This window comes from Cyprinodon tularosa, unplaced genomic scaffold (assembly GCF_016077235.1).
Source record: "Cyprinodon tularosa strain WSP-4 unplaced genomic scaffold, ASM1607723v1 ctg168, whole genome shotgun sequence".
Classification (NCBI taxonomy): Eukaryota; Metazoa; Chordata; class Actinopteri; order Cyprinodontiformes; family Cyprinodontidae; genus Cyprinodon; species Cyprinodon tularosa.
Window position 1 is genome coordinate 614,413 of NW_024038513.1, and position 26,264 is coordinate 640,676.

The 26,264-nt window shown below is 42.9% G+C and overlaps 1 protein-coding gene across 2 annotated transcripts in view; it reads left to right on the top strand.

The window, feature by feature from the left end:
- Positions 1-24,320, top strand: part of LOC119780918 (atrial natriuretic peptide receptor 1-like) — a 76,612-nt gene extending 52,292 nt beyond the window's left edge. The window contains exons 6-22 of one of the 2 annotated variants that reach the window (XM_038281165.1): positions 6,665-6,759; positions 7,031-7,166; positions 10,013-10,097; positions 11,518-11,635; positions 11,948-12,022; positions 12,774-12,851; positions 12,988-13,092; positions 14,245-14,316; positions 14,404-14,566; positions 14,703-14,858; positions 15,081-15,249; positions 18,916-19,062; positions 19,701-19,824; positions 20,552-20,620; positions 20,741-20,915; positions 21,543-21,641; positions 23,279-23,424. In XM_038281165.1, the coding sequence (XP_038137093.1) occupies positions 6,665-6,759; positions 7,031-7,166; positions 10,013-10,097; positions 11,518-11,635; positions 11,948-12,022; positions 12,774-12,851; positions 12,988-13,092; positions 14,245-14,316; positions 14,404-14,566; positions 14,703-14,858; positions 15,081-15,249; positions 18,916-19,062; positions 19,701-19,824; positions 20,552-20,620; positions 20,741-20,915; positions 21,543-21,641; positions 23,279-23,424 (2,012 nt within the window). Of the gene's footprint in view, positions 1-6,664; positions 6,760-7,030; positions 7,167-10,012; positions 10,098-11,517; positions 11,636-11,947; positions 12,023-12,773; positions 12,852-12,987; positions 13,093-14,244; positions 14,317-14,403; positions 14,567-14,702; positions 14,859-15,080; positions 15,250-18,915; positions 19,063-19,700; positions 19,825-20,551; positions 20,621-20,740; positions 20,916-21,542; positions 21,642-23,278 lie in introns of both variants that reach the window. The other variant, XM_038281166.1, reaches the window with a different exon arrangement.
- The last annotated feature ends 1,944 nt before the right edge of the window (positions 24,321-26,264 follow it).

Consider the following 26,264-nt stretch of genomic DNA (forward strand, 5'->3'; position numbering starts at 1 on the left):
CATAATTTCAGGGTTTGAATCTACTATTGTGGTAAACCTGCCTGTAGAAATCATAAAGACTAAAGTAAACACCTACTCAGATCTTGGTTTATTGTGGGATTTTTATTGTTATGTCGCTGGCTGTGCATAATGGGATTAAATGTTACACTGATGCTACTACAATTTACACTGGGTCCATCCAGGGAATTGGATCCCTCCATCCCTGGCACCACTGCCAGGGATGGAGGAAAAGTGTTGGTATTGTGTGGGGTTTTTTCCTTTCTGCAGAGCTCCTTCATTTTTCCAGCTGAAATTTTGAGCGTCGTCTTTATGCTGCAGGATCAGGTTCTGGATAAGCTTTCCTGCCTTGATACCAGCCGCAGAGATTCATTGATCAAAGTATTGTGCTTTAGAAGCAGATCTGACCTCTGACCTACAGCTAAAACCAGGGATAGTAGGCTCCTCAGATAAGGAGATCCTGCTGGACGAACCTTGTGATTCAGGCTGAATCTCCTCCTGCGCTGTTTGGAAATATCACAAGGATTTATTTTACCTTATTGGACTTTGTTCAACACATTCTTCCACTTTTTCTCTTTAGAGTTAAAGTTTATAGAGGTCAGGGGTCATCAATGTCCTGCTTTAACCTCTGACTCAAATGGGATGTTGGTATGTGGAAACACACATCCAGGGCCTGAAGCCCGGGGCTTGGGGGCCACGGCAGGAATTCTGTTCATGGACAGATAAAGCCGGGATCATCTTGGATGTTTTCAGGTTCATTCCCAGTGGAGATCAGTTTTCCCAGCAGGAAACAAAACCTGTTTACAGACAGAAACAGATGTCAAGCTTTCTGTTTCACCTAAAACCTGCTGAGTTCTGTTTCTCCTTCTTGAATAATTTAGTCTACATTAAGCCTTTATTTTGTATGGACACTTCCTTCTGTGAAAGGTGCACCATTTGCCCTCTAGCTGGTTCTGATGAGAGATTTTCTGTAAAACTTCCAAAGCCGACTGAGAGTGCAGAGTTCATCCAAACAAACAGAACCGGTCCAGCCAGAACATTCAAATAAAGCTGTTTACTTTGCTGCAGTTTGGTTGGTCTTTTATTTTGAAAAGGTCAGAGGTCCCAAACATAAGGATTGGAATTAGAGTAGCTTAAAGTAGTGGATTCTGTGATTCTTGAGTTTACATTCTTCTGTCGTTTGTCTGCAGAAGAACTGGATGCATTACCGGGATTCCTCTGCAGAAGACTGACTGCATGCAAAAAACAATAGATTTGATTTGATTTTTTCCAATACCACAGCCAGACTGCAGTAAATCAAAAGAAATCACATTTTCTCAAGGAAACAGGACGGTCAGAACATCCAGATGTTCAAAGCATTCACTAAGATGCAGCAAAAGACCTTGTTATCTACCACATGTACTTCTATATGTATATGTCTGCATCCGTTGATTGGTTACTGGGTCGTGTATTAAAGATTAAACATCAAAAGAACCAAATAAGGACCGAATAAAGTGTCTCTGTGCTCAGTGTTCTCATTCACATAATGATAAAAGTCCTGAGAACATCTGGAGGTAAAACAACCAAAGAGGAGGAGTCTGACTCATTTTAGAGAGGGGAAACCTGTTTGCTTCCATGATGCTATGAACATCCAGAACAATCTCCTGGGTATCGGATGCGGTGAAACCAGAGCCGTGTTCTGTTGGCCCGTCCCTTTTTGTCTCAGTGTCCCTCTGGTGTCACCGCATCTGAATCTGAGCAGCAGCGGAATGAGGGGAGATGGTTCTAGAGTTCCATGGACATGTCGCTGAGATAGAACCGGATTCTCCATGGCTCTCTTAGCCATCAAAACATTCCTCTCTTTTTGAAATGGTTCTGCTTCCTCTGCTTGAGCATGTTTTGCTTCCAAGATTCTGATCGGTTCTGAAAGGCTTTCCTGACCCAAAGATGCCAGGAGAAGCTAGATGATCATAATTCTGCTGCAGAACTGGACTCGTCTCTGATTAAAGTGTTCGACCTGCTTTGTGATCCGTCTCCCTGAGTCGACCTTTAGGAACCAGGATCATTTCAAGCTGTTTCCACCTGACAGCATCTAGGCCTGGAGCGGTTCAGAAGACCCGAGAAAGGTTCTGTCCATTCCTTCAACCGATGTGTTCTCTCTGAACTTTTCAAGACGATTTTTTTTCAGAAGTCAGCCCTGCAGAACCTTCTCACTCAGCATTTTTCTGGAAGATATCCAGAACACAGCAGAACACCATAGACGCAGACCCAGAGATGTGGTTCTGTCTCTGTTTTTAATCATAAACATAGGAGCAGATTGAAAATGAAACTGTGACCGTGGGCTGATTTCTTCCTGGTTCTGGGAATTTTGTTTTTTCCGGTCCAGTTGAAGAAGCTAATGAAGCTTCATAGAGTGACCAATGGTTCTGCTCATGGTTCTGTGGATTTTATCCGAATCAAAGAGATGAATCAAGCGAATCATCCTGAAGCTTCAGTCTGTTCCCATCAGATTCTGTCCTTTTTGTTTTGTTTCTCTTTTCATACATCATTCTGACCTGTAAAAATGAATCCATCATTCATCAGAAACACAACACCAGAACCGAGAGGTGTGAATGAGGACGAATAGAGGAGAACAGGACCAGGGGGGGTTGATGAAGGAGGAGTGGGGGAGGGCAGAAAGGAGATCAAATTCCAGCTTCCTGTCTGGTGCCTTTGGTTCATTTATCAATAGATGGTTCTGTATCTCAGGACTAAGGACAGAGCTGAAGCTTCAACTCTAACTAACAGGATCTCCTAATCAGAACCAGCAGAACTGGACTGAGGTGGTAAACCCAACTCAGTTTTTTTTGTTAAAAAAAAAGGAAATAAACAAGTTTAATAGCTGATTAAAGCTGGAAAACTGATAGTGTAAACATAACCATCCGTCCCAATAAACAGAAACGTTCTGATCCAAATTAATAATTAATCAATTAGCAACAAGATCTTATCAAGGAAATTAGCGCTGGCGCTACGAGGTTTTAACGAGGTAAGAGATGTTTATAAAGTGGGAGGTGTTAACGAACTAAGAGATGTTAAAAAGGTGGGAGGTGTTAACGAGCTAAGAGATGTTAATAAATTGAGAGGTGTTAACGAGCTAAGAGATGTTAAAAAAGTGGGAGGTGTTAACGAGCTAAGAGATGTTAATAAAGTGGGAGGTGTTAACGATCTAAGAGATGTTAATAAAGTGGGAGGTGTTAACGAGTTAAGAGATGTTAAAAAAGTGGGAAGTGTTAACGAGCTAAGAGATGTTAAAAAAGTGGGAGGTGTTAACGAGCTAAAAGATGTTAATAAAGTGGGAGGTGTTAACGAGCTAAAAGATGTTAATAAAGTGGGGGGTGTTAACGAGCTAAGAGATGTTAAAAAAGTGGGAGGTGTTAACGAGCTAAAAGATGTTAATAAAGTGGGAGGTGTTAACGAGCTAAAAGATGTTAATAAAGTGGGGGGTGTTAACGAGCTAAGAGATGTTAAAAAAGTGGGAGGTGATAACAAATAGTTTTTTGTCAGTGAGCTAAGAAGTGTTAATCAGCTAGGAGGTTTGAGAAAACTAAAGGGATTTTAATGAACCAGGAGGTATTAGGGACTTGATTACATTTTTCCAACACCAGAACCAGACTGCAGAAAATCTAAGAAATCACATCATCACCGGGAAACAGATCATCCAAATTTCTGAAATGATTCGTTAAAGACAACTAGATCCTACTAGATTCCCCCACAGGCCTGTGAAAGGTGAGAGTAAACAGTGGAGAAATTATTTCTGGACCATAATGGTCCTGGAGAATGGGCGGAACATGAAAAAAAACAGAAGTTTAGTGAGTGAATCAGTCTTTATAATAATGATCTGATAAGGAACAGCTGAGGAAGAGTACGGCTCACAGACTCTGAGAAAAACAGAATGTAGGAAATCTTTAAATCAGTGAAGGTGTCCTCCAACAATCAATTTGATCATTTTTGGCAAATGTGCGTTTTATTTTACTCACTATCATTTTATTAAGATCCTTTATACTCTCACTAGTTTTACTAGTATCACTTGTTTATAGTGTTTCATTCATATTCATAATATGAATGAATTCAAAATAGATCACAAGTAGAAATTGTAGAAATAGATTTTCACCCTTTTTGAGTCGATATTTCACTCCCTATTTTTGGTCAGTTGTTTGTTGCCCTACAGAAACAGGCCACTTCTGGCAGTTTCTCTCATTTAAATCACTGGACATCCTTTCCATCAGTGAGCGCCCCCTGCTGCAGGCAGGTAGGACCTGCAGGGTCGGCCTCAGGTGAGCTGAGCCGTCAGTGATTCACGGTCGGTTGTAAAACTCTCTGACCTTCACTTGTCTTTTAAAATGTTTTTATTTCACTTCATTCCTGGAAAGCACCACATCACTTCCCAGGAAAACACACGTGGCAGGTGTGGCAGGTGTGTGACCTAAGAGGTCATGTGAACTGTTATTCATTAAAATCTTTACACTCACAATGTGTTTCCTCCTCAGGGTCAGGTTTTCGGGGTTGGTTGGAGAGGGTTAGGATGACCTCAAACATCAGAGTGAACTTGGAGCATGAACAGCAGCATACGTGATGGTTGAATCGATCTGCATCATGCAGATCTATCGATCTATATAGCAAACGGGGCTTTACAAATGTAAAGTGAATATTGTTCCCTTTTTGTTGCAAAGAACACTTATTGGTAGAGCTCCTCTGCCTGAACAAGGCAATGTGGGGTGGTAGCTAACGACCCATGTAGATCCTCCTGTAACGTGAATCGTTCTGCAAATGTGCTGTTTTTCTGGACAATGTGGTTCATTCTGCTCCACATGGATCGTTTCGTTCTATGTGAATGGTTTTGTGTCATGTGGACTGTTATCTGACTTCAAATAAAATCATTTTTCAGTTCTTACACAACCTGGAGCATCATGGGTTCTGAGGTAAAAGGCAGTACTTTGTAATAGAATAGAATAGAATAGAAATGTCCTTTATTTCCCCCCATTGGTGGACAGTCAGATGTTTAGTGTTAGTTTGGACAGTGCATCCAGCAAAGGAACTGAATTTCCATTTCAAACAGATGTGGGGAGATTCCCAGAATGCAATGGTTCCAGTTGGATACGGTCAGCGCCGACAGTTTGGACTCTGCAGCATCGCTGATCTAATGAATCTGTGCTGATAGAAGATGATTGGGGCATTAACGTGTTCTGCCCTCCAACAAAATCAACGTTAACCCTGCTGCTGAGTCATTTGAGCCAACCTGTCTTTATGTTGCCGTGGCAACCAGCTGTCCTGGTTCTGATGGACCCTGTAATCTGGTGTAATGAACCTGTGACAGCTCCTTTCTGCTCCAGACTCAGTCGAGGTTGGTATGAAGCTCTCAGCAGGACCTGTCAGAAATAATTGGATCCTCTGAGGGTTCTTGAGGCAGAGCGGTAGATATCTCATCGGATCTTTGGTATAAACTGGGACTGAAGCAAAGGCTCTGTCCTCTGGTTCAAATAACATCTTCAGCTTCTTTCTCAAAAAGTGAGATTATGAAAACCTCTACCAGAGCGAAGCTCAGAGAGCTTTTGGGTTCAGCACTCAGTTTTTCTAACTATAAAAGACAAGGAGCTGTTCTTCAGGACACTTCGAGCCAGCTCCCATGTCAGAGGATGAAGAGAAAACATCCAGTTAGTCACAGCCAGAGAAACAGGACTACACTGGAAAACAGGCCGATCTCCAACATCTATAAACAAAGATATTTATTTTCTCATCTTTAGGTTTGTTGACCTTTCGCATTTCCACCTTTCTGCCACCATATAAACCTAGCTTCGTGAGACCATCCTGATCTTGCGAGCTTTCAAGGTTTCACTCGCAGATCAGTCTGGAGACTCTCCGTTAAAGAAAATTTGGAGCCGTTCACCAAACAAACGTCCAATCAGTGTTGGCTTTGAGGCGGGTTGAGGTGTGACGCAACGAGAAGCGCGACAGTTCAGTCTAAAGAACATGGCGGCTTCAGCCGATGAAACTAGCGTTAGCGTGGCTATCGAGCAAGTTTTATCGGAATTACAGAGTATTTCTTCACTGAAAGAAGAGCAAAACACTGCTCTGGAGGCTTTTCTCAGAGGAAAAGATGTTTTTGCTCTTCTCCCGACTGGTTTCGGCAAGAGTTTGATCTATCAATTGGCTCCTCTTCGTCATCGCTCTGTTAGTACGTCATATGCTTCGTTGATCTGATTTGTTTATTTGGCCCGTCTATCACCAACGTAGGCCAATCAGGCCCTTCCCAAAATTACTTCAACGGAAGGTTTCCAGATGGATATGCGGAGCAAATCCATCTGGCGGAGTCAGGTTAATGTAAACCATCCTTAATTACTAATGTAACAGATTACTGATGCTGATGTTTCCAGCTGTTACTCTCCAGGTCTAGAGTTAGATTTCTGTCTCGTCTGTCCTGTAAATCTTCCTTTTAATTACCCTATTAACCCGATCCAAGCTCAGAACTTTGAAACCCACCGAACATTTCAGCATCATGAACCAACAAGCTGAAACATTCCAGACCCACATCGTTTTCTTGAGCTGGATCGATCACAGCTACTGAAATCCGGCCGGAGCTCTGATCTTCAGCACAACCTGGTCTGAACCAACTGAGCTAATAAGTCTGATCTTTTGGTTTGTGCGTCCTCAGGTGTAACAGGGCCGGTCCAGCTGGATGAGAATGGGGACAGGGAAATGGACTTTGCTTTGTGGGACTTGATGGACACCAACAGCGGCGTCTACCAGGTAAACGCAGCATGGATAAATGAACTGGAACATTGTTCAGTCTATAGAGAAGAAGTCTGGTTCCCTGGCTCCCTGGTTCTTTTCGAACCAGGGAGCATCTAGATGACAGGATGGTTTCTAATGGGAACCAACTTGTTCCCATTAGAAAGCAAAACCTCGGACCAAGTCAGAGGATTCCTTAGAACGTGAGGCGCTGTAGATGAGGCAGTTTGGGTTGGTTCTGTTCCCCCGTAAAGGAGATAAACTCAGTGGTTCCTGTGTTCCCCCGCAGGTGGTTCTGTTCTACAACAGCTCCGAGGAGCACCTGATGCCTGTTCCTGGAGCAGCTGTGCACTGGCTGGATGGAAACAAACCTCTCGACGTTCCCGTCTGCGGATTCAAGAACGACAACCCAAAGTGCCTGACGAGTCAGTGAATGATCGGACCAAACACGGGTCCCAATGCAGCCATTCAGACCCTAGAACAGTAACATTAAAACAGAACCCAGAACAGCTGCTCTGAAGGAGAAACCGGTCCTGTTTGGCCCAAATACACCTTTATTCATTAAAGGAGAAATCTGGTCAGCAAGGAATAATCAATAGATCATTATTTATACCTAAAACTAATACATCCGCAGTGATTTCATTAATTTAGCGTAAATCAGTAAAAAAATAAAAACTATAGTTTTTGATCACTGAGTCTGGGAGCGGCCATTTTTGCCCAAATATAGTAACCCCTCCCTCCTGCCATCTTCCAGCAGTGACGTCACGGTGCGGTAAGCCTAGCGCCATTCTCCCAGCTTTACAAGCTAAATCAATGGGAACTACTAGACACATCTGCAATCAACAACAATTATTGAAGATTTCCAGAGGACTTCACCATTGAAATTCACCAGAGCTATAGTGAAACTGACAATGCCCACGTGCATGGCAGCTGGATGCTGGAATACATCGGGTAAAAGTGAAAAAAAGAGTTATTCCACCTTTCTGATTCCTGATCCTCCACGGACGGGTTGGTCGTTGGATCTCCAACTTGAAGAGGGAGGATTTGCCATCGAACTTCTGGCCAGAGAAAAAACCCGTAATATGTAGCCAACATTTGGAAGAAGAATGTTTTCAAGATGACTTGGATAATAGCGCGTTGTGACAAACACCAGATACAGCACTGGGACTTGATCAACAGCCGATACCGCACCGTGACGTCACTAACCAGTAGGTGGCAGTAGTGTTCTTTGACAAACATGGATGCCTCCAGTAAAGCACATTCACATGAAAATTACTCTGAATTAAAAACATTGATCATTTATTGAACAGGATGGAATCATTTCAGATTTAAAGAACTTTCAGAAGTTTGGATTCTGAATATGACCGGATTTTTCCTTTAAACAGAAGACTGATCCAAAGTCTGGAACCGACTGTCTGACACAGACGGATTCAGAAACTGTCCTCCAGAACCACTGCTCTGAAGTAAAAACTCACCTTCATAAAGTTTCCAGATACATGAACAGATCTGACATTAGCTACGGTTGATCCTCAGACTGTTCTCTCTGGACCAGAGGAGACATGTTCTGGAGGATTCTTATTGGATCTCAGCAGCAGAGTTGTGATTGGTGCCAAAAGTTCCAGAAAATAACTCCTGTTACTGGAGCTGGGTAAACCCATCGGTCTGTATGAGGCTAAATCTGAGCTCAATCTCTGGTTCAAAAATTTCAAAAGCAAGAGAATTTTTTGAGCTGCAATCACCAATAAAATAAAGGAGGAATGAAACATCCAGTGGTTCTGATAGATCAAATGCTTCTGTTGGACCCAATATTTCGGATGGTTCTGATTGACTCTCATACAGACAGGAAAACCCCAGCTCCAGTTTCTAATGAGCACAGAGGACAGACTATGGCCGTTTCTCAATTCACTAGAACATGAGTACGGACTTCTGTCTTCGCTGAGTATGTTCTTGAGAAGAAGACAGGAAATTCTGGACTCGGGGAGAACGGGACCACGCAGCATAAATATGGGTTACTGCTGGCGGGTTAACGTTAGCCCTGGTTACATCTGGCGGGCTAACGTTAGCCCTGGTTACTGCTGGCAGGCTAACGTTAGCCCTGGTTACTGCTGGCGGGTTAACGTTAGCCGTGGTTACTGCTGGCGGGCTAACGTTAGCCCTGGTTACCGCTGGCGGACTAACGTTAGCCCTGGTTGCTGCTGGCAGGCTAACGTTAGCCGTGGTTACTGCTGGCGGGCTAACGTTAGCCCTGGTTACCGCTGGCGGACTAACGTTAGCCCTGGTTGCTGCTGGCAGGCTAACGTTAGCCCTGGTTACTGCTGGCGGGCTAACGTTAGCCCTGGTTACTGCTGGCGGGTTAACGTTAGCTGTGGTTACTGCTGGCGGGTTAACGTTAGCCGTGGTTACTGCTGGCGGGTTAACGTTAGCCCTGGTTACCGCTGGCGGGCTAACGTTAGCCCTGGTTACTGCTGGCAGGCTAACGTTAGCCCTGGTTACTGCTGGCGGGTTAACGTTAACCCTGGTTACTGCTGGCGGGTTAACGTTAGCCCTGGTTACTGCTGGCAGGCTAACGTTAGCCCTGGTTACTGCTGGCGGGTTAACGTTAGCCCTGGTTACTGCTGGCAGGTTAACGTTAGCCCTGGTTACTGCTGGCAGGCTAACATTAGCCCTGGTTACTGCTGGCAGGATAACATTAGCCCTGGCTGCAGTTAGCCTCGGAGGTCTGCTGGTTGCCGCAGTCCTCTTAACATCGGAACTTTTTTCAATTCACGCCTTAAATCAGTAAATGGAACATATAGTGAAGCTTAAAGTAAAATGTTCTCGCCTCAAATGATCTTAAAAAGTACTTTTATAGAACAATAGCAACAGAAAAGATAACTTTTAATTTAACACTCTGAGCTCCGTGAGCACTAACCTGGAAGCTGCTGCTGCCGCAGTGCATGCTGGGACAGCTATCAATCTGGAGAACGGACAAGTCTGCTCTGATGCATGCTGGGTAAAGAGGGAGGGGTGAGAACAACATCCAGGGACTTTGTCCGTTCTCTGTCTTCTTGTTCTTGTGAGTTGGAACAGCACTAGGGCTGAGGTTGATGACGTTTCACAAGCGCATGAGAAAAACACAAGTACACATATTGAGAAACGGCCAAAGGCTGCAAAGGTTCTGACTTCATGTCATGTTCTAGGTTCTATGGACTCTTTTGGGTCAGCATTATAACAGTGAGTTCAGGGATCAGAGAAAACTTCTAGAACCGTTTAGAATCTGTGTCTCCCATAGAAACCATCACCATCCATCAGATGATCTCTATCGTGGTGTTCTTCATCCTCACCATGACGCTGACTGTCGCCAACTTCGTCTACAGGTGAGATCCGCTTCAGGCTCCCATCCAACGACAGCTACTATCTTCAGATTGGGTTTTTGGACTTTTGCTACAAAACAAACAAAAGTGACTAAAACTGGTCCGTATGCGACCTGTACCGCTCTTTTTATGGAAGACTGAACAGCTTGATCCCATTTTCTTCTCATCTTTTAGTCCTTTCTTCTGCTCTGCTAAAGGAGGTTATAGTAGTTCTCTTGTTTTCTTACTCCTTCGTATGAATGTGACTTTGTCATAGATTATAGAGTCCATTGTTCAACAGTTTAATCAGAAACCAACTGGCCTCTGCTTTTTAAGCTGGATTTATTGAAAATTTCTAGGAACAGTCACATCCTTATGCGGTAAGATGATTGTTTAAATTCATAAATGTAAAACGTGCATTTAGACATTTCATATTTGAAAATTAAACTTTAAAAGTTATGAATGCAAGTTAAAAAGTTAAACTTAGTAAAAACACAAATAATAAGTTTTAAGTACAAATTAAAAATGTATAAATAAGAAATCACAAATTTACACACAGAAACAGAATCATTGATCAAACTTATGCAGAGCCGTTGGGCCATTCAAAGACTACTATTTTTTGTTTGAAGTGGCATATTTACTACAATAAAGACCCAAATTTATGAAATTATAAATATTCGCATTTAGAAGGAAACAAGTAGCTAATGTACAAGAATAAATAGGCAAATTAACAAAAAAAAACATGCAAATTTACGAGATTATAAGGACGCAAATTTAGAAGAAAATGTAACAAATTTACAAAAATTAACATGTCAATATCAAATGAGAAAAACATGCAAATTGTTGAGATTATAAGCATGCGAATTTAGAAAAGATATGTAGCAAATTTACGAGAATAAACATATCAATTTATGAGAAAACATGCAAATTTAAGGCATTTTCAAAGAAAATGTAGCAAATTTGCCGAGAATGAACGTAAAAATTTATGAGCAAAAATTACGCACATTTATGAGATCCTAAGAATGCGAATTTAGAAAAAAAATGTGGCAAATAATGAGAATAAACATGTACATTTATGAGAAAAACATGCAAATTTCCAAGATTATAACATGAACATTTAGAAGAAAATGTAGAAAATTTCCGAAAATAAACATCTACATTTATGAAAAAAAAACATTTTACGGGAAGAAAAGCATGAGAATTTAGAAAAAAAAATTTAGCCAATTTACGAGAATAAACATGTACATTTAGTAGAAATGCAAATTTACGAGATTATAAGCATGCAAATTTAGAAAAATTTTTTTAGCAAATTAACAAGAGTAAATATATTATTTTCTGAAAAAAACACATGCAAATTTATGAGATTATAAACATGCGTCAAACCCCTTTGCGGTCCGGTCGTCTTTCATCTGTTAAAATGAATATGAGCCGTTTTCTACTGCAGGAGGATTAACCTGGAGAAGGAGCTGGTGGCGCAGCTTTGGAGGATCTCCTGGGATGACATCCATATGAGCAACATGGATAAGGTTCTACGGAGTGGCAGCAGGATTACACTGTCACTGGTGAGCAAACTCACTCACACCAATAAGAAACAATTCTTTAGAACAACAAGCAAGACGTTTGGAGTCAAAAACATCCTCCCAGCTTCCTGTGTGGCCAGCTTGCCGCATGGTGCAGGTACTTCCTAAAGGTCTGTAACTGCACAATCTGACCAACTTTCTACATCAAACTTGCCATGAGAGCAGCTTAATACCTAAAGCTCTCTGCTCTGAGAGGAACAGGAACCAGAACTATAAACCCAGACAGAAAAAGCTCAGGTAGTTCATTGTCATTCCGTTCCCCTGCTAACATAAAGCTCTCTGGTCGTTCCTCAGAGAGGCTCCAACTGCGGCTCCCTGATGACCGGAGACGGAAACCTCCAGATCTTTGCAAAGACCGGATACTACAAGGTGAGTTTTCATCTGCAGTGAGGATGAATGATGCGAGGAACATGGAATCATCTTCGATATCCTCTCAGCCTCTTTATCATACGTCCATGTCCCTTCATGTTGTCACATTTGACCAAAACTCTTGTTCCGCTTGAGGTCTGCGCGGGTTTGCAACCATTCGATGCAGAGTCAGGATTTTTTTTGATGTGCGTGACGACGGTTGCAGTACCCCTGAGTGCCACTCAGAGGAATCTCTACCTCTGCATGGCACCTCCACAGTTTTTCCTACTTGCTTTGATTCTGTTTTATCTTCCTGTATTTTAATCATGTTAAGCACTTTGTATTGTCTTTGTACTGAATTGTGCTATACAAATACATTTGCCTTGCCTTGCCTTGCCTTGGTGTCCAGGTTCGTCCATGGTTCTCAGGCTCCCAGCTTTATCCGTATGCTTAGCAGCTCAAACACAGGATCCCCACTGTGACTCGGCAGGATGGGTCAGCATCAGCTCCACACCTCAGGCAGACTAGATTGGCATCTCTGGAACAATAAGGCGAACTCCACTGACCGGTTCGAAGCCCCTCGGGTATTTTAAGAAGGATTCTGAAGAAGAGCTGCTCAGATTGTTGGAAGCCTCAGCAGATTGGACTTCTTAGCTTAGTCCCACTCTGTAGATCTTCCCTTAATATTTCCGCTGTCTTCGTTCTTTTTCTCCAATGTAAAGATGCTTTCTGCATCCTTCTCAGCAGGTTTTCTGTCTGCTCTTCCTTACAGGGGAACATCGTGGCCATAAAATACTCAAACAAGAAGCGGATCGAGCTCAACCGAACGGTCCTGTTTGAGCTCAAACACGTGAGTTAACCAGTCAAATCTGATCCGTGTGCTTCACCGCGAGGCGGGAGACCTTCTCAGATCTAAACGTTAGGTCAATTTCTAGCTCTAGGAGAATGTTCCGGAACATGTTTGAATAAAATGTTGTTTTGTTCAGATGAGAGATGTTCAGAACGAACACCTGACTCGGTTCATCGGAGCGTGCATCGACTCGCCAAACATCTGCGTCATCACAGAGTACTGCCCCCGAGGCAGCCTGCCGGTGAGCGTGTCCGCCTGTCCGCTTTCTGTCCATTTACCATATTTTCTGGACTATAGAGCGCACCAAGTACATTAAGCCACACCCACTACATTTAAAAAAAAAAATGAATTACATAAATAATCCGCACCGGGCTATAAGCTGCTGATATCTATTGAATTGTCTCCCACCAAACCTGTAGGGGGAGCTCTACATATAGTCCCTGGAGTAGGGGCTAAGAAGAATGCTAGCTCCTGTTAGCTTGTTAGCTCGCAGCAGTAAGAGCTTCAACTGAAAAATGGGGCTTCGACAGGAGTTGATCCCAGTCTCTTCATTGGTTCGGCAGCTTTAATGCGGCAAATTCACGTCAAACTATGTGAATTCGGGAAATTTGTTCTCCGTTGCTAGCATGGTCTAACCTGACTCCGCCAGATGGATTTGCTTCACATATCCATCTGGAAACCTTCCGTTGAAGTAATTTTGGGAAGGGGCGAAAATACTGGTTAGCTGATTGGCCTATGTTGGTGATAGACGGGCAAAATAAACCAATCAGATCAACGAAGCATATGACGTACTAACAGAGCGACAACGAAAACACAACCACAAGCCAGGCTACTCTTGCCGAAACCAGCCGGGAGAAGAGCAAAAACATCTTTTCCTCTGAGAAAAACCTCCAGAGCAGTGTTTTGCTCTTCTTTCAGTGAAGAAATACTCTGTAATTCCGATAAAACTTGCTCTATAGCCACGCTAATGCTAGTTTCATCGGCTGAAGCCGCCATGTTCTTTAGACTGAACTGTCGCGCTTCTCGCTGCGTCACACCTCAACCCGCCTCAAAGCCAACGCTGATTGGACGTTCGTTTGGTGAACGGCTCCAAATTTTCTTCAACGTAGAGTCTCCAGACTGATTAGCGAGTGAAATCTGGAAAGCTCGCAAGATCAGGATGGTCTCCCGAGGCTAAGCATGGTCTTGTGCTAAATGGAAATTAGCCCCTTATTCTTTCATTTCCAAATTTGACCTCCCCTTCTGGTGGTTAGGAAAAAATCTACAAAAAAGTCGCACCTTCTCATAAGTCGCATCGTTCAAAGGGTGGGAAAAAAGTAGGGGCTTGTAGTCCAGAAAATACGGTGACTGTTTTTCTATCTGCTTTCCTGACCTTTCGTCTCCTTGTCTTCAGGACATCCTGGAGAACGACAGCATCACTCTGGACTGGATGTTTAAGTATTCCCTCATCAATGACATTGTAAAGGTGAGCTCTGTCTTTCCTTGAACCCTCCTGTCTCCTCCTACAGGAGAGGAACAGTCAGTCAGTCCTCGTCTCTTTTTGTGTCTTCAGGGCATGGTGTTCCTTCACAACAGTGTCATCGTTTCGCACGGCAAACTGAAATCGTCAAATTGTGTCGTGGACAACCGCTTTGTCCTCAAGATTACCGACTATGGACTGTCCAGCTTTAGATCGGATCTGGACTCAGGAAGCGACGCTCATGCCTACTACGCCCGTGAGTCTTCCATCGTCTCCGTCAGGGATGATGGTTACCGTGGAAACAGAGCAAACCTGAAAACCGACCCGTAGATGAAAGAAGAGTTAAAACATCCAACTTGTTTATTTAATTCTTTTTTTCTTTTGTTTTGCAGAAAAGCTGTGGGTTGCTCCAGAGCTGCTACGGATGGAGTCTCCTCCTCCCCAGGGAACTCAAAAAGGAGACGTCTACAGTTTCGGGATCATCCTCCAGGAGGTTGCCCTGCGTCGAGGAGCCTTTTACCTGGAGGGCGAGTTACTGAGCTCCAAAGGTGAATTAGAGAAGGTCCAGGACAGGGTCAGGAAACCAAAGGACATTAGGATAAAGGTTCTTTCCGTTCTTGTTCAGTTCGAAAAAAAAAAAAAAAAACAGAGCAACAAAAAACAGCCAGGTTTTCTGTTTCTGCAGCAAAGACGAATCCGCTGCCAGTATTCCCTGATTTTCACCCGTTCTGCTTCCTGGTTTTAGTGTCAGTGTCCCGGTGTGTCTGCAGAAATCGTGGACCGGGTGATTCTGGGGGAGTGGCCCTGCCTGAGGCCCACCATCGACCCGCAGTGTCACAGCCCTGAGCTGGGTCAGCTCATGCAGCGCTGTTGGGCCGAAGAGCCGACGGAGAGACCCGACTTCAACCACATCCGCCTGCTGCTGCGCAAACACAACAAGTGAGTCGTCTGAAGGCACTGCGGAAAAACAGGTCAACATTCCAGTGAATCCATTCCAGTTTGGTCCCAGTTAGCAAGCCGAGTTTTTTTTTTTTTTTTTTTTTTTAGGTTCGGTCATCTCGAGGCGGTGTCCTGTATGGGGCGCCGTTTGTAAAGTTAAGCAGTCAAAGATTAGGAGCAATCTTTATAGTTATTTAGCGTGTTTTAAGAAAAAAATAAGGGGTTTATTTTTTTCAAGTCATTTTTTTCACTGTCATTCATTCATTTATAAAAATCTTACTAAATATTTAGTTTTTAAAATAGACATTTATCTCCAAACTAAATATTTTGTTTCCAGATTAAATATTTAGTTTGTTAAATAAATATTTGGCTCCAAATTAAATTTAGCGAAAATGCGAATTCACTTCCTGAAAAACGGAAGTCAACTACCAAAGTAAAAGCCTGGGAATCTCTTAACGACTCCGACGGCGTCTTCGTCACACTGACAGAAAATCACGAGTTAGTATATGAAAAAAAACGTAATAAATTCTAAAATAGAAAGTCCTCTTTGAAATAGTTTTATTTGACCGTGTACTTTTGTTTCAAGAAATGAGCAAATGTTTAATGTTCTGTTAACCTGCAGCTCAGAGCTACAGCCACACATGGGGGCATCGCTGTGTTGCCATAGCAACGACTGCTTTCCTTTCCACTGCTGCCAGTGGAAGGCAGTGAGACTTCTTTGGGAGGGACACTCGATAGTTAACCCTTTAAAGCGTGATCCAAGAATAAAACAAAACAGAAAATAACTTTTTTTGGTTTGAATTCCTTATTTGTCCTTTTAACAAAATATGTAAAAAGAAAAAACAGATATATATTTTTGATATTAATAATTTATGACTATGCGATAAGTCTTCTACTGGCTGTTTCAGGTATATCTGATTGTGTACAATAGGATTTTGAGCAAAGTTTTTACCATTAAATTATGCAAAAGGTGTCAGATGCAAAATATTTCAGAAACCGTATGTATCAAATAAGATACATTTGGCATTACAGGGTTAAGGGTTAGTGCTTAGAGGGTGGTTTGGGAAATTAGGCGACGACAAATAGCCTCGTGAGACCATCCTGATCTTGCGAGCTTTCAAGGTTTCACTCGCAGATCAGTCTGGAGACTCTCCATTAAAGAAAATTTGGAGCCGTTCACCAAACGAACGTCCAATCAGTGTTGGCTTTGAGGAAGGTTGAGGTGTGACGCAACGAGAAGCGCGACAGTTCAGTCTAAAGAACATGGCGGCTTCAGCCGATAAAACTAGCGTTAGCGTGGCTATCGAGCAAGTTTTATCGGAATTACAGAGTATTTCTTCACCGAAAGATGAACAAAACACCTCTCTGGAGGCTTTTCTCAGAGGAAAATATGTTTTTGCTCTTCTCCCGACTGGTTTCGCCAAGAGTTAGCCTGGCTGTTAGTACATTATATGCTTCGTTGATCTGATTGGTTTATTTGGCCCGTCTATCACCAACATAGGCCAATCAGCTAACCAGTATTTTCGCCCCTTCCCAAAATTACTTCAACGGAAGGTTTCCAGATGGATATGCGGATCCATCTGGTGGAGTCAGGTTAGACGACAAAGTGACTAAACAGAAATCAGACTCTCGTCTTTAGCCATAGGACTTGTATAGAGATTCCCAGGCTTTTAATTTGGTAGTTCACTTCCGCTTTTCGGCAAGTTAATTTGCATATTCGCCTAATATTTAGCTAGCACCAAGCTAGCTAAATATTAGGTTGTTAAATAAATATTTAATTTGGAGGTAAACTAAAACTAAATATTTATTTAACAAAGTAAGATTTTTTATAAATAAATGAATGACATATTGAAAAAATGGCTTGCTCCTAATTTTTGACTACTTAACTGTAGCGGCCCCTCGGATTTATTGATCAGACGCAGAGAGTTTCAAACGGGTGTTGGTCTATTTTGTTTTCTCTGAACGAACACCATGCACTACACCATGAACACCGTGAAAACTAGAAAGAAAAAAACAACAAAAAAACAGAAGAAATACAAAATACTTCTCTGTAGTTTCACAAATAACTAACACATAAATCATGTTCAAATCTTTTCATACCTCATTCCGCTCTCCAAGGGCGCTAATCAAAGTTTCTTCCATCCGCTAGCATGCTCGCTAGCTAGACACGCTCGCACAGCTCGGAGCTCTTACAAATAAAAGGTACGATATACAAATATAATAAATGAAATCACTATTCAAATCTTACTTTACAGGATTCGAACAGATGAACACGATAAATATAATGTACTTTTAAAGTTTTACCATTTCTCTCACCATGAGTGAGCGCGGCACCGTGACGACAGTGTCAGGATGTTTAACGTCACAAAAACATCAGAAGAAGAGAGTGCTCTTCAAAATAAAAGCAGCACAAACCAAAATGAATCACTGTAGAACCACAATGTTTTGTTAACACATAAATAATACTATGTAGGAGAATATAAATGCCATTTTATCAGACATTTACATTAACTTTACAAACGGCGCCCCGCAGGCCTGAACATGCTGTGGGCTTTGTTAATTGGTGAAACTTTTAGGAAAAACCTCGTCTGATTTGGAGAGATGGAATCCATCCCGCTCTGGATAGTGCAGCTTTACTTTTAAGATTTATGGCCAAATTTGTTAGTTCTTCAAACTAAAAGCCCAGGATCCAGACCAGAAGGTAGCATCGTAGTTTAACAGGCCTCTCTCCGGCTCCTTTACTGTTATCCACCTCATAGCTCATTCAGAGGGTGTATTTCCAGGGAAAACGTTAGAAAGGGGGCATTGTTGGCCTACTGGTTGGACTGCTTCAAATCAGCTGCTTCAATTAGCTTTCTGTTATGTTAGAGTCCACACCAACCAGACTGAACCTAGCACTGAACCCTGTGGCACCCCACAAGTAACCCCGGTAAAAAAGTTTACATAAACAAGATAAATAAGATTGAAACCAGGTTAGTGTTGTTAGTCAAATCCCTACAGCTGGAAAAAATTATGAACAGGTGAAGCCGGGCGTACACTGTGCGAAATTTTCAATCATTTCACGCAGCTACAGCTCAAACTGTACGACGAAACCGCAGGGTTTCCACACAGCTCACGATGTTTGTTCTCATACTGTGCGACCCGACGCTCTGATGCGATCTTACAACGGCCGGCTGAATTTGTGTTTAGTTATCTCCCGACCTTATGATTCCTGATCGGGAGGTGATCGTGAAAAGCTGATCGGCCCTCGTTACCCGCTGTACACTACATGATCAGGCTGAAAGTCAGCCCGATCGAAAAATTCTTTAGAGAAAAAGGGCAAAAAATGGTACAGTATATACCCGGCTTTGTCTGAGGCCATGAGAATATCATTAGTGACTTTCAGCAGAGCTTTTTTAGTGCTATGACGAGCTCTAAAACCTGATTGAAACTCTCCAAAAAGGTCATTGTGGTGTAAACGCTGCAACGATCCATCAATTTTCCAATAAGTTTATACCAAGCTGAGGTTGCGAAGGGTTCTGGTACTCTGAAACCAGATTAAAATTTTATTTTGTCAAAGTAAAACTTAATTACAGCTGCCTCAAAAGCCTGGGCAGTTCTAGACAGGGGGCAGCAAACCTCTAGAAGTGGCCCCAGCCCTGTTAACTTGGTATGTTTGGTGTCTAGAGAGTCCAGGAAAAACATTTTGGACAACCTGCTGTCCCGCATGGAGCAGTACGCCAACAACCTGGAGGAACTGGTGGAGGAACGAACCCAGGCCTACCATGAAGAAAAACGCAAGGCTGAGGCCCTGCTCTACCAGATAATACCACAGTTAGTACTATGCTTCTACAGTGCTCTACCAGATACTACCACCGTTAGTACTATGCTTCTATTGTACTCTACTAGATACCACCACAGTTAGTACTATGCTTCTATTGTGCTCTACCAGATACTACCACAGTTAGTACTATGCTTCTACAGTACTCTGCCAGATACTACCACACTCAGTACTATGCTTCTATTGTACTCTACTAGATACCACCACAGTTAGTACTATGCTTCTATTGTGCTCTACCAGATACTACCACAGTTAGTACTATGCTTCTACAGTACTCTGCCAGATACTACCACCGTTAGTACTATGCTTCTATAGTACTCTACCAGATACTACCAGTCAGTATTATGCTTCTATTGTACTCTACCAGATACTACCACAGTTAGTACTATGATTCTGCAGTACTCTACCAGATACTACCATAGTTAGTACTATACTTCTATAGTACTCTACCAGATACTACCACAGTCCGTACTATGATTCGACAGTACTCTACCAGATACTACCAAATAGTACTATGATTCTGCAGTACTCTACCAGATACTACCACAGTCAGTACTATGATTTTACAGTACTCCACCAGATACTACTACAGTTGATAGTACTGATCCCATGCCTTTTGCTTCTCCTGCAGCTCCGTGGCAGAGCAGTTGAAGCGCGGCGAGACGGTTCAAGCTGAAGCCTTCGACTCGGTCACCATCTACTTCAGTGACATCGTCGGTTTTACCGCCCTTTCTGCAGAGAGCACGCCCATGGAGGTCATTACCCAAGTCTTACACCTCCTAACTTCTGATTTAAACAGGAAACAAGTAGAAGAGTTGTACTCCTAATCACTTCTTCGCTAACAATAGGGTACTTGCTAATTCCAAACAAAGTTAAAAAACAATCCTCTGGACTTTGTTTCCAAGTTTGAAGACGTTTCTCTTCCCATCCAGGAAGCTTTTTCCATTCAAAATGTCAGAAATGGCGTTGAGTTCCAGGCTGTTCTTAGAGCAGCTAATGTACCACCAGAGCTAACAGTGAGGAGCCGTGGGCGCTCACCCAGTTTTGTTCTAAAATTTTTCCAACTTCATAGAAAGTTATATGTTGGATTTATTGATTAGATTGTATTGTAGTTACGTTGTCATTGAGCCCTCTGGTGCATTGACACCCTATGTACATGTTCAGAGCAGGTTAGCTAAAGTGCCCGGGTTTTTAAAGACCAACAAAAAAGACCACATTCCCAACAAAGTCTACTTAATTTAGAATGTGGTCTGAAAAGAAACATTAGCTGGAGAGAGGGCAAAGACAAGGAGCTGCGGGTCAGGACTCAAACCCGGGGCGGCCTTGTCGAGGTCAAAGTCCTCCATTCATCGGTGAGCCGTTCCACCACTGTGCCACCGCCGTGCCTTACTTATGGTTGAAGCAGCTGTTTCTGAAACATGAATACTGTTTATATTTAGTCTACTTAATCTGGAGCCTGAATAGAATTTTGTGTGTCTGCAGGTGGTGACTCTCCTCAACGACCTTTACACCTGTTTTGATGCCATCATAGACAACTTCGACGTTTATAAGGTAACAACTGTTGCAGCTGTTAGGGTCAAGATTAGCAGAGGAGCGAGGTTAAAGGTATCGAGCTGCTGTGATCACGACAAACACAGCATGGAAACCGTTAACCCAGAGTTGCACCCCCAGGTGGAGACCATTGGCGACGCCTACATGGTGGTCTCAGGGCTGCCGGTGAGAAACGGGAAGCTGCACGGCAGGGAGATCGCCCGCATGGCGCTGGCGCTGCTGGGCGCCGTCCGAACGTTTAAGATCCGACACCGACCGGAGCAGCAGCTAAAGCTGAGGATCGGCATACACAGTGGTAAGGAAACTGCAGCACCCCCTAGTGGCGAGAGGGAGATGAAAAAAATTTTGAAAATACTGTGCAAAATTTATAAATTGCTTATCAATATTTTGGGAAATGATTTTTCTGTTTTATTTTGATCTTGTGTTCTTTATGTAATAGAGAACTGCTCAATAACATTTACATAGTATAATGTACTTATTTCCTTGAGGTTTGCATAGAAGGATTTTGGACAATAAAGTAGTGAATCTCAATGTAATTACTTATTTATTTTATTTTAAATAGCCCTATAGGCTCATACGTCCTTAGTCCAAAAAAACAAAAACAATTTCACAGCACCCCCTGTTCAAAAGTACTTCCAACGGCCCAGAGTTTCTGAGATTTCCCTGGATTCAGTTTGGGAATCCTGGAAAGGCTTCCAGGCTGAAGGAAGTTCAGGCTAAGATGATAATTCCTGATCTTCTTCCAATTTCAATCATTTATAAACCATTAAAGATCCTCAGAGGAAGAAGAATTAGTTTCCATCTTTGCTCAGTCCCAGTTTTCAGTCTTCTCCTCTTAATGAAGGTTTAAACAGGACAGGAACCGACGTTCCACCCTCAGAACAGACGGGATCTCCTCATTTCTCCGTGTCTGTGTGTGCAGGGCCCGTGTGTGCAGGAGTGGTGGGTCTGAAGATGCCTCGTTACTGTCTGTTCGGAGACACCGTCAACACGTCCTCACGGATGGAGTCCACTGGAGAAGGTGAGAGCTGCTGTTCCTGATGCCAGTGGTGCTGCTGCCCCCTGCTGGTCAGAAAAGCTGCCAAATACATGACCCAAGGGAATGGACTTCATCCAATCAGCATCCACTTAAAAGTCTGATGGTAGAAGAAACCTTACCTGTATTGTCCATGGGCTTCAGACAAATCACCTGACAGAACAAGCTCAGGATGACCAGCAGATAAAAGAATAATTAAAGTTTCCCAGGTCTCTACAATATCATCTTAGTTTTTTTTCACATTGAGCTCTAGATAGTTATCATCACAATATTTCACAAATTGTGAAAAGATCTGATTGAGACCCTAGAAGATGTTTCTGTTTTATTCAATTCAGTTCAGTTTATTTATATAGCATCATCTCAAAGCTCAAAGTTTCTGTCTAAGGAAAACCAGTTAATTGCATCGACTTCTTGGCTGGACAGCAATCCCTAAGAATGCTTGTAGTGACAGTGGAAAGGAAAAACTCCCGTTGAACAGGAAGAAACCTCCAGCAGAACGAGGCTCAGTGCGAGCGGCCATCTGCTGAGGCCCACTGGGGTTCAAGGAGACAGAAGCAGACATACAGGAAGAACACAGAAGCGCTGACCTATAAATATTTTCCATGTTAGAGAAGCTAACGGTAAACTGGCTCCACAGGTGGCTCTGTCTGGGAAGGAAACAATTAAACAGACGAGCCCTGAACTAGTTTTCAAGTCTGATCCAGTTAGTCACAGCTGAGCCCATAGCTATAGGAGAGAAACAGGACTAAACACTGAAAAACTATCTGAGGCGGAGGTCTTTACCAGGGGGTCTGCAACCCCTAAGGGGTCCACGGAGGTACTGCATGGGGGTCACGAAAGTTTTGGTTAATTACTCTTTTTTTTTTTTTTTATATTAATTCCCTCCTGCAATTTTTCCATTAATTGAAATGTCTTTAAATCCACATTAACATGAATCCAACAGACTGTAGTAAACAGATAAATGGAGGCAGAAGATGTCTTTCAGTCATCAATGCTCACATTCAGCGACACACAGGAGCTCTTTCAAGCTGGGCACCGTTTCATTCACAACACCTGTCCCATCAACCAGGAATCAGAAATACTTTAATAATCCCAGGGAGGGATTACTTTAGTTACATTACTCCATCTGTAATAGAGGGACTATAGGACCAGTTTGATAGAACACTATTTCATACAATATATATATAATAATTAGGGGGCCCCGCTCCATCTCACCATCAGTTTGGGGCCCTTGGCCTGGAAAACGTGAAAGACCCCCTGCTCTAAGGTTATGATGGTAGCAGCACAGCTGATATTTCTCGCTGTTCTCCTGCAGTTCTCTGGAAATCTGCCTGTAAAGGTTAATTTTATAAAGTGGGACCTGGGGACCGAACATTTGGCCCCAGGTCCAGTTCCCAGTTTGATTCTGGTTCTGAGTTGAATCCCGTAATGGAGGAATCACACATTAGAACATTCAGACTGAAACCACTTAGATTATCTCCACAGATTAGAGTCGGCCTCAAACGGGTTACCTCACCTCACTCCAAACCAGATATTTTTACAAGAATTCATGAAAAGAAGTTCTGGACCGGAACCGGTACCAGCAGCCGGGCTAACGGTGATCTATGTTTCTGTTCCTGCAGCGCTGAAGATCCATGTATCGGCGGCGACCAGAGACGTCCTGATGGACTTCAACTGCTTCCAGCTGGAGCTCCGGGGAACCATCGACATCAAAGGGAAAGGAAAGATGACCACCTATTGGCTGCTGGGAGAGAGCTGCAGCCAATGAGAGCGCACATCGGACGGAGGAGGTCGGTCGTTTCCCTGCTGTGTTTCCAATGGAGGATTTGAGGAAAAGCAGCAGAGTTCAAGGAGAAATGTCCTGCTTCTGGTTCTGTCTGAGGAACATAGACTCTGAGATGTGAGGAGGCTCAGATGGAGGCGAAGGATCAGACAGGAGCACAGCTTCCTGTGTGAACATCATAATCTGGATTAATCCGTCATCTCCTATCGGACAGAACCAGAATGTTTCTGCAGACTCAGCTGATTCTGCTCTGATTGAGTTTGGAGTAGAAAAGTCAATCTGGAACATTTGGAAAGCCTGCAGCGGGTCAGCAAGACCTGGACCTCAAACTGGTTTGGTTCAGGAGCGGGACGTCCAGGAACGACACGTAACAAAGTCCCAGGAAAAGGGTTCAGACCGTAACCGAGTCCACGGGACAACTCCGAAAACCTTAGGAAGTCTGGAGAACTGCTGACCCAGACCCCTACAGGAAGAAAAAAAATCAGCACTGGACTAAACTCTGGATCCGGACTCTGGTTCAGGACGCACCGGATCTGGACTCTGGATCAGGACTCTGTATCTGGATTCTGGATCCGGACTCTGGATCAGGACACTGGATCCGGACTCTGTATCTGGATTCTGGATCCGGACTCTGGATCAGGACACTGGATCCGGACTCTGGATCTGGACTCTGGATCAGGAATCTGGAGCTGGACTTTGGATCTCAACTCTGGATCAGGACTCTGTATCTGGACTTTGGATCAGGACACTGGATATGGATTCTGGATCCGGACACTGGATTAGGAGACTGGATCCGGACTCTGGATTCTTGACTCTGGATCTAGACTCTGGATCTGGACACTGGATTCTGGATCCGGACTCTGGATCAGGACACTGGATCCGGACTCTGGATTCTTGACTCTGGATCTGGACTCTGGATCAGGAATCTGGAGCTGGACTTTGGATCTCAACTCTGGATCAGGACACTGGATCCGGACACTGGATTAGGAGACTGGATCCGGACTCTGGATTCTTGACTCTGGATCTAGACTCTGGATCTGGATTTGGAACCAGTACTCTGGATCTGGAGTCTGGATAAGGACCCTGGATCCAGACTCTGGATTAGGACTCTGGATCAGGAGACTGGATCCAGGACTCTGGATTCTGGATCAGGGCTCTGAATCAGGAATCTGGAACCAGATGTGTTAAATCATGCAGTCTGAACCCTGGAGGTTCAGGATGTGTTTTGGAGAATCTATCAGGTTAGTTTTAGTGTTTGTGGTTCGGTGTTTGACTCTGTAGTCAGATTTCTCCTCGCAGCAGCAAATCTTCTCCCCCTGTTCTCAAATGTAGCTCCATCATTCCCAGTTAGAAGCTCTGGCTGGGACTAACTGGGCTGCAGGTCTATGGAGTGAATTTGTTCCGTTATTGTTGCATATAACGTATTATTCAAGTATTCTATATTGTTTTACTTTGGTTCTTTTCAAACTTCCTTTAATGGATCAGATTCTGTTCATTTCAACATGAACGCTCAGTCTTGACGTGCATATTGACCAGCAATGTCCAGCCGACCAATAGAAATGCATCTTTGTTAAAATTATGATTTTTTTTTTATTTACTCATTTTTTTAACAGGGACAAGTATGTTTTATGAATCATGTCACACACTACAGCATTTTAGCTAAGGCTAATTCTCAATGCCTGTCCCCAGTTAGGCTTTTACACAAAACACAGTGACTGCAAACAAGAAACAACAGAACAAATTACACACAAAAACACACAGATACAAGATCAGGTCAGTTAGATTATTAATGATTATTAATGATCTGCTAAACGCATTCAGAAAAGAATGCAATTTGTAAAACTGAATCTAAAAAAACAGAAATATGATTTAATGAATAAAATCCGTAAAAATTATCTCTACATTTTTTTTTTAAATTGAAGATATTTTTATTTATTTATTATTTTTTTTATTTGAATTTATATAAGGTGTTCTTTGCTTGAACAATACTGGAAAAAAATTCACCCCATAGGGCTCTAATGCAGCTCTTTACTGCCTCCCAGTGGCTGAAGGCAGAAAGTTTCCAATGGTTTCTGGGAACAGGTGAAACCTGCAGCTGTGTTTCTCTCAGTGGCCACAAGGGGGAGCAGAGAGCTGGTGGAACCAGAAGCAATAGTTTAGTTTTTCTCTGAAGTGTTTCCATGCAGAAACGGTTCAGTAATAAAGTGTCTTAGAACTTTGCCAGAAGCCGCTCTGCACTCGTTTCTCTGTACATATGTGTTTTAAAGAAAAAAATGACCCGATGGGTCCGAGTCTTGGTGATCTTTAGGGGTCACAGCAGTTCCAGGCAGATCCTATTCAAGCTTCAAAGCTTCATTATTAATCCTCAGCAGTAGTTTTTCCTGTTCAGCCCGTTTAAGTGAAAATTATGAAGGAATAATTTTTCTCAGTTAGAAATCAGGATCAGCAAAAATGTATCTTCACTCCTGATCGGGCGAAGTGATGCCTAGAGTCTGCTTTAATTTGGTTTTAGCCATTAAAGGTCAAACATAAGAAGCAGCCGGCACCATTAGAAAGATCAGAATAGAAAATGCCCTTATTGTCCCAAAATGGGGAGATTTATAGCAGCAAATGGTTATAGTAGAAGTGGTCACACAATGTGCACCTTAGTAAAGGTACTGTACAGTGTTTTTACAATAGAAATACTCTGTATCTGGAAAATAAAGAAAAATCAATATACAGCTGTGGACATTACAGTAATTGTTTATTTATTGTATTTAACCAGGAAAAAAAGTGAGAGTAAAACCCTCTTTTTCAAGGGAGTCCTGGCCAAGAGGCAGCAAAGT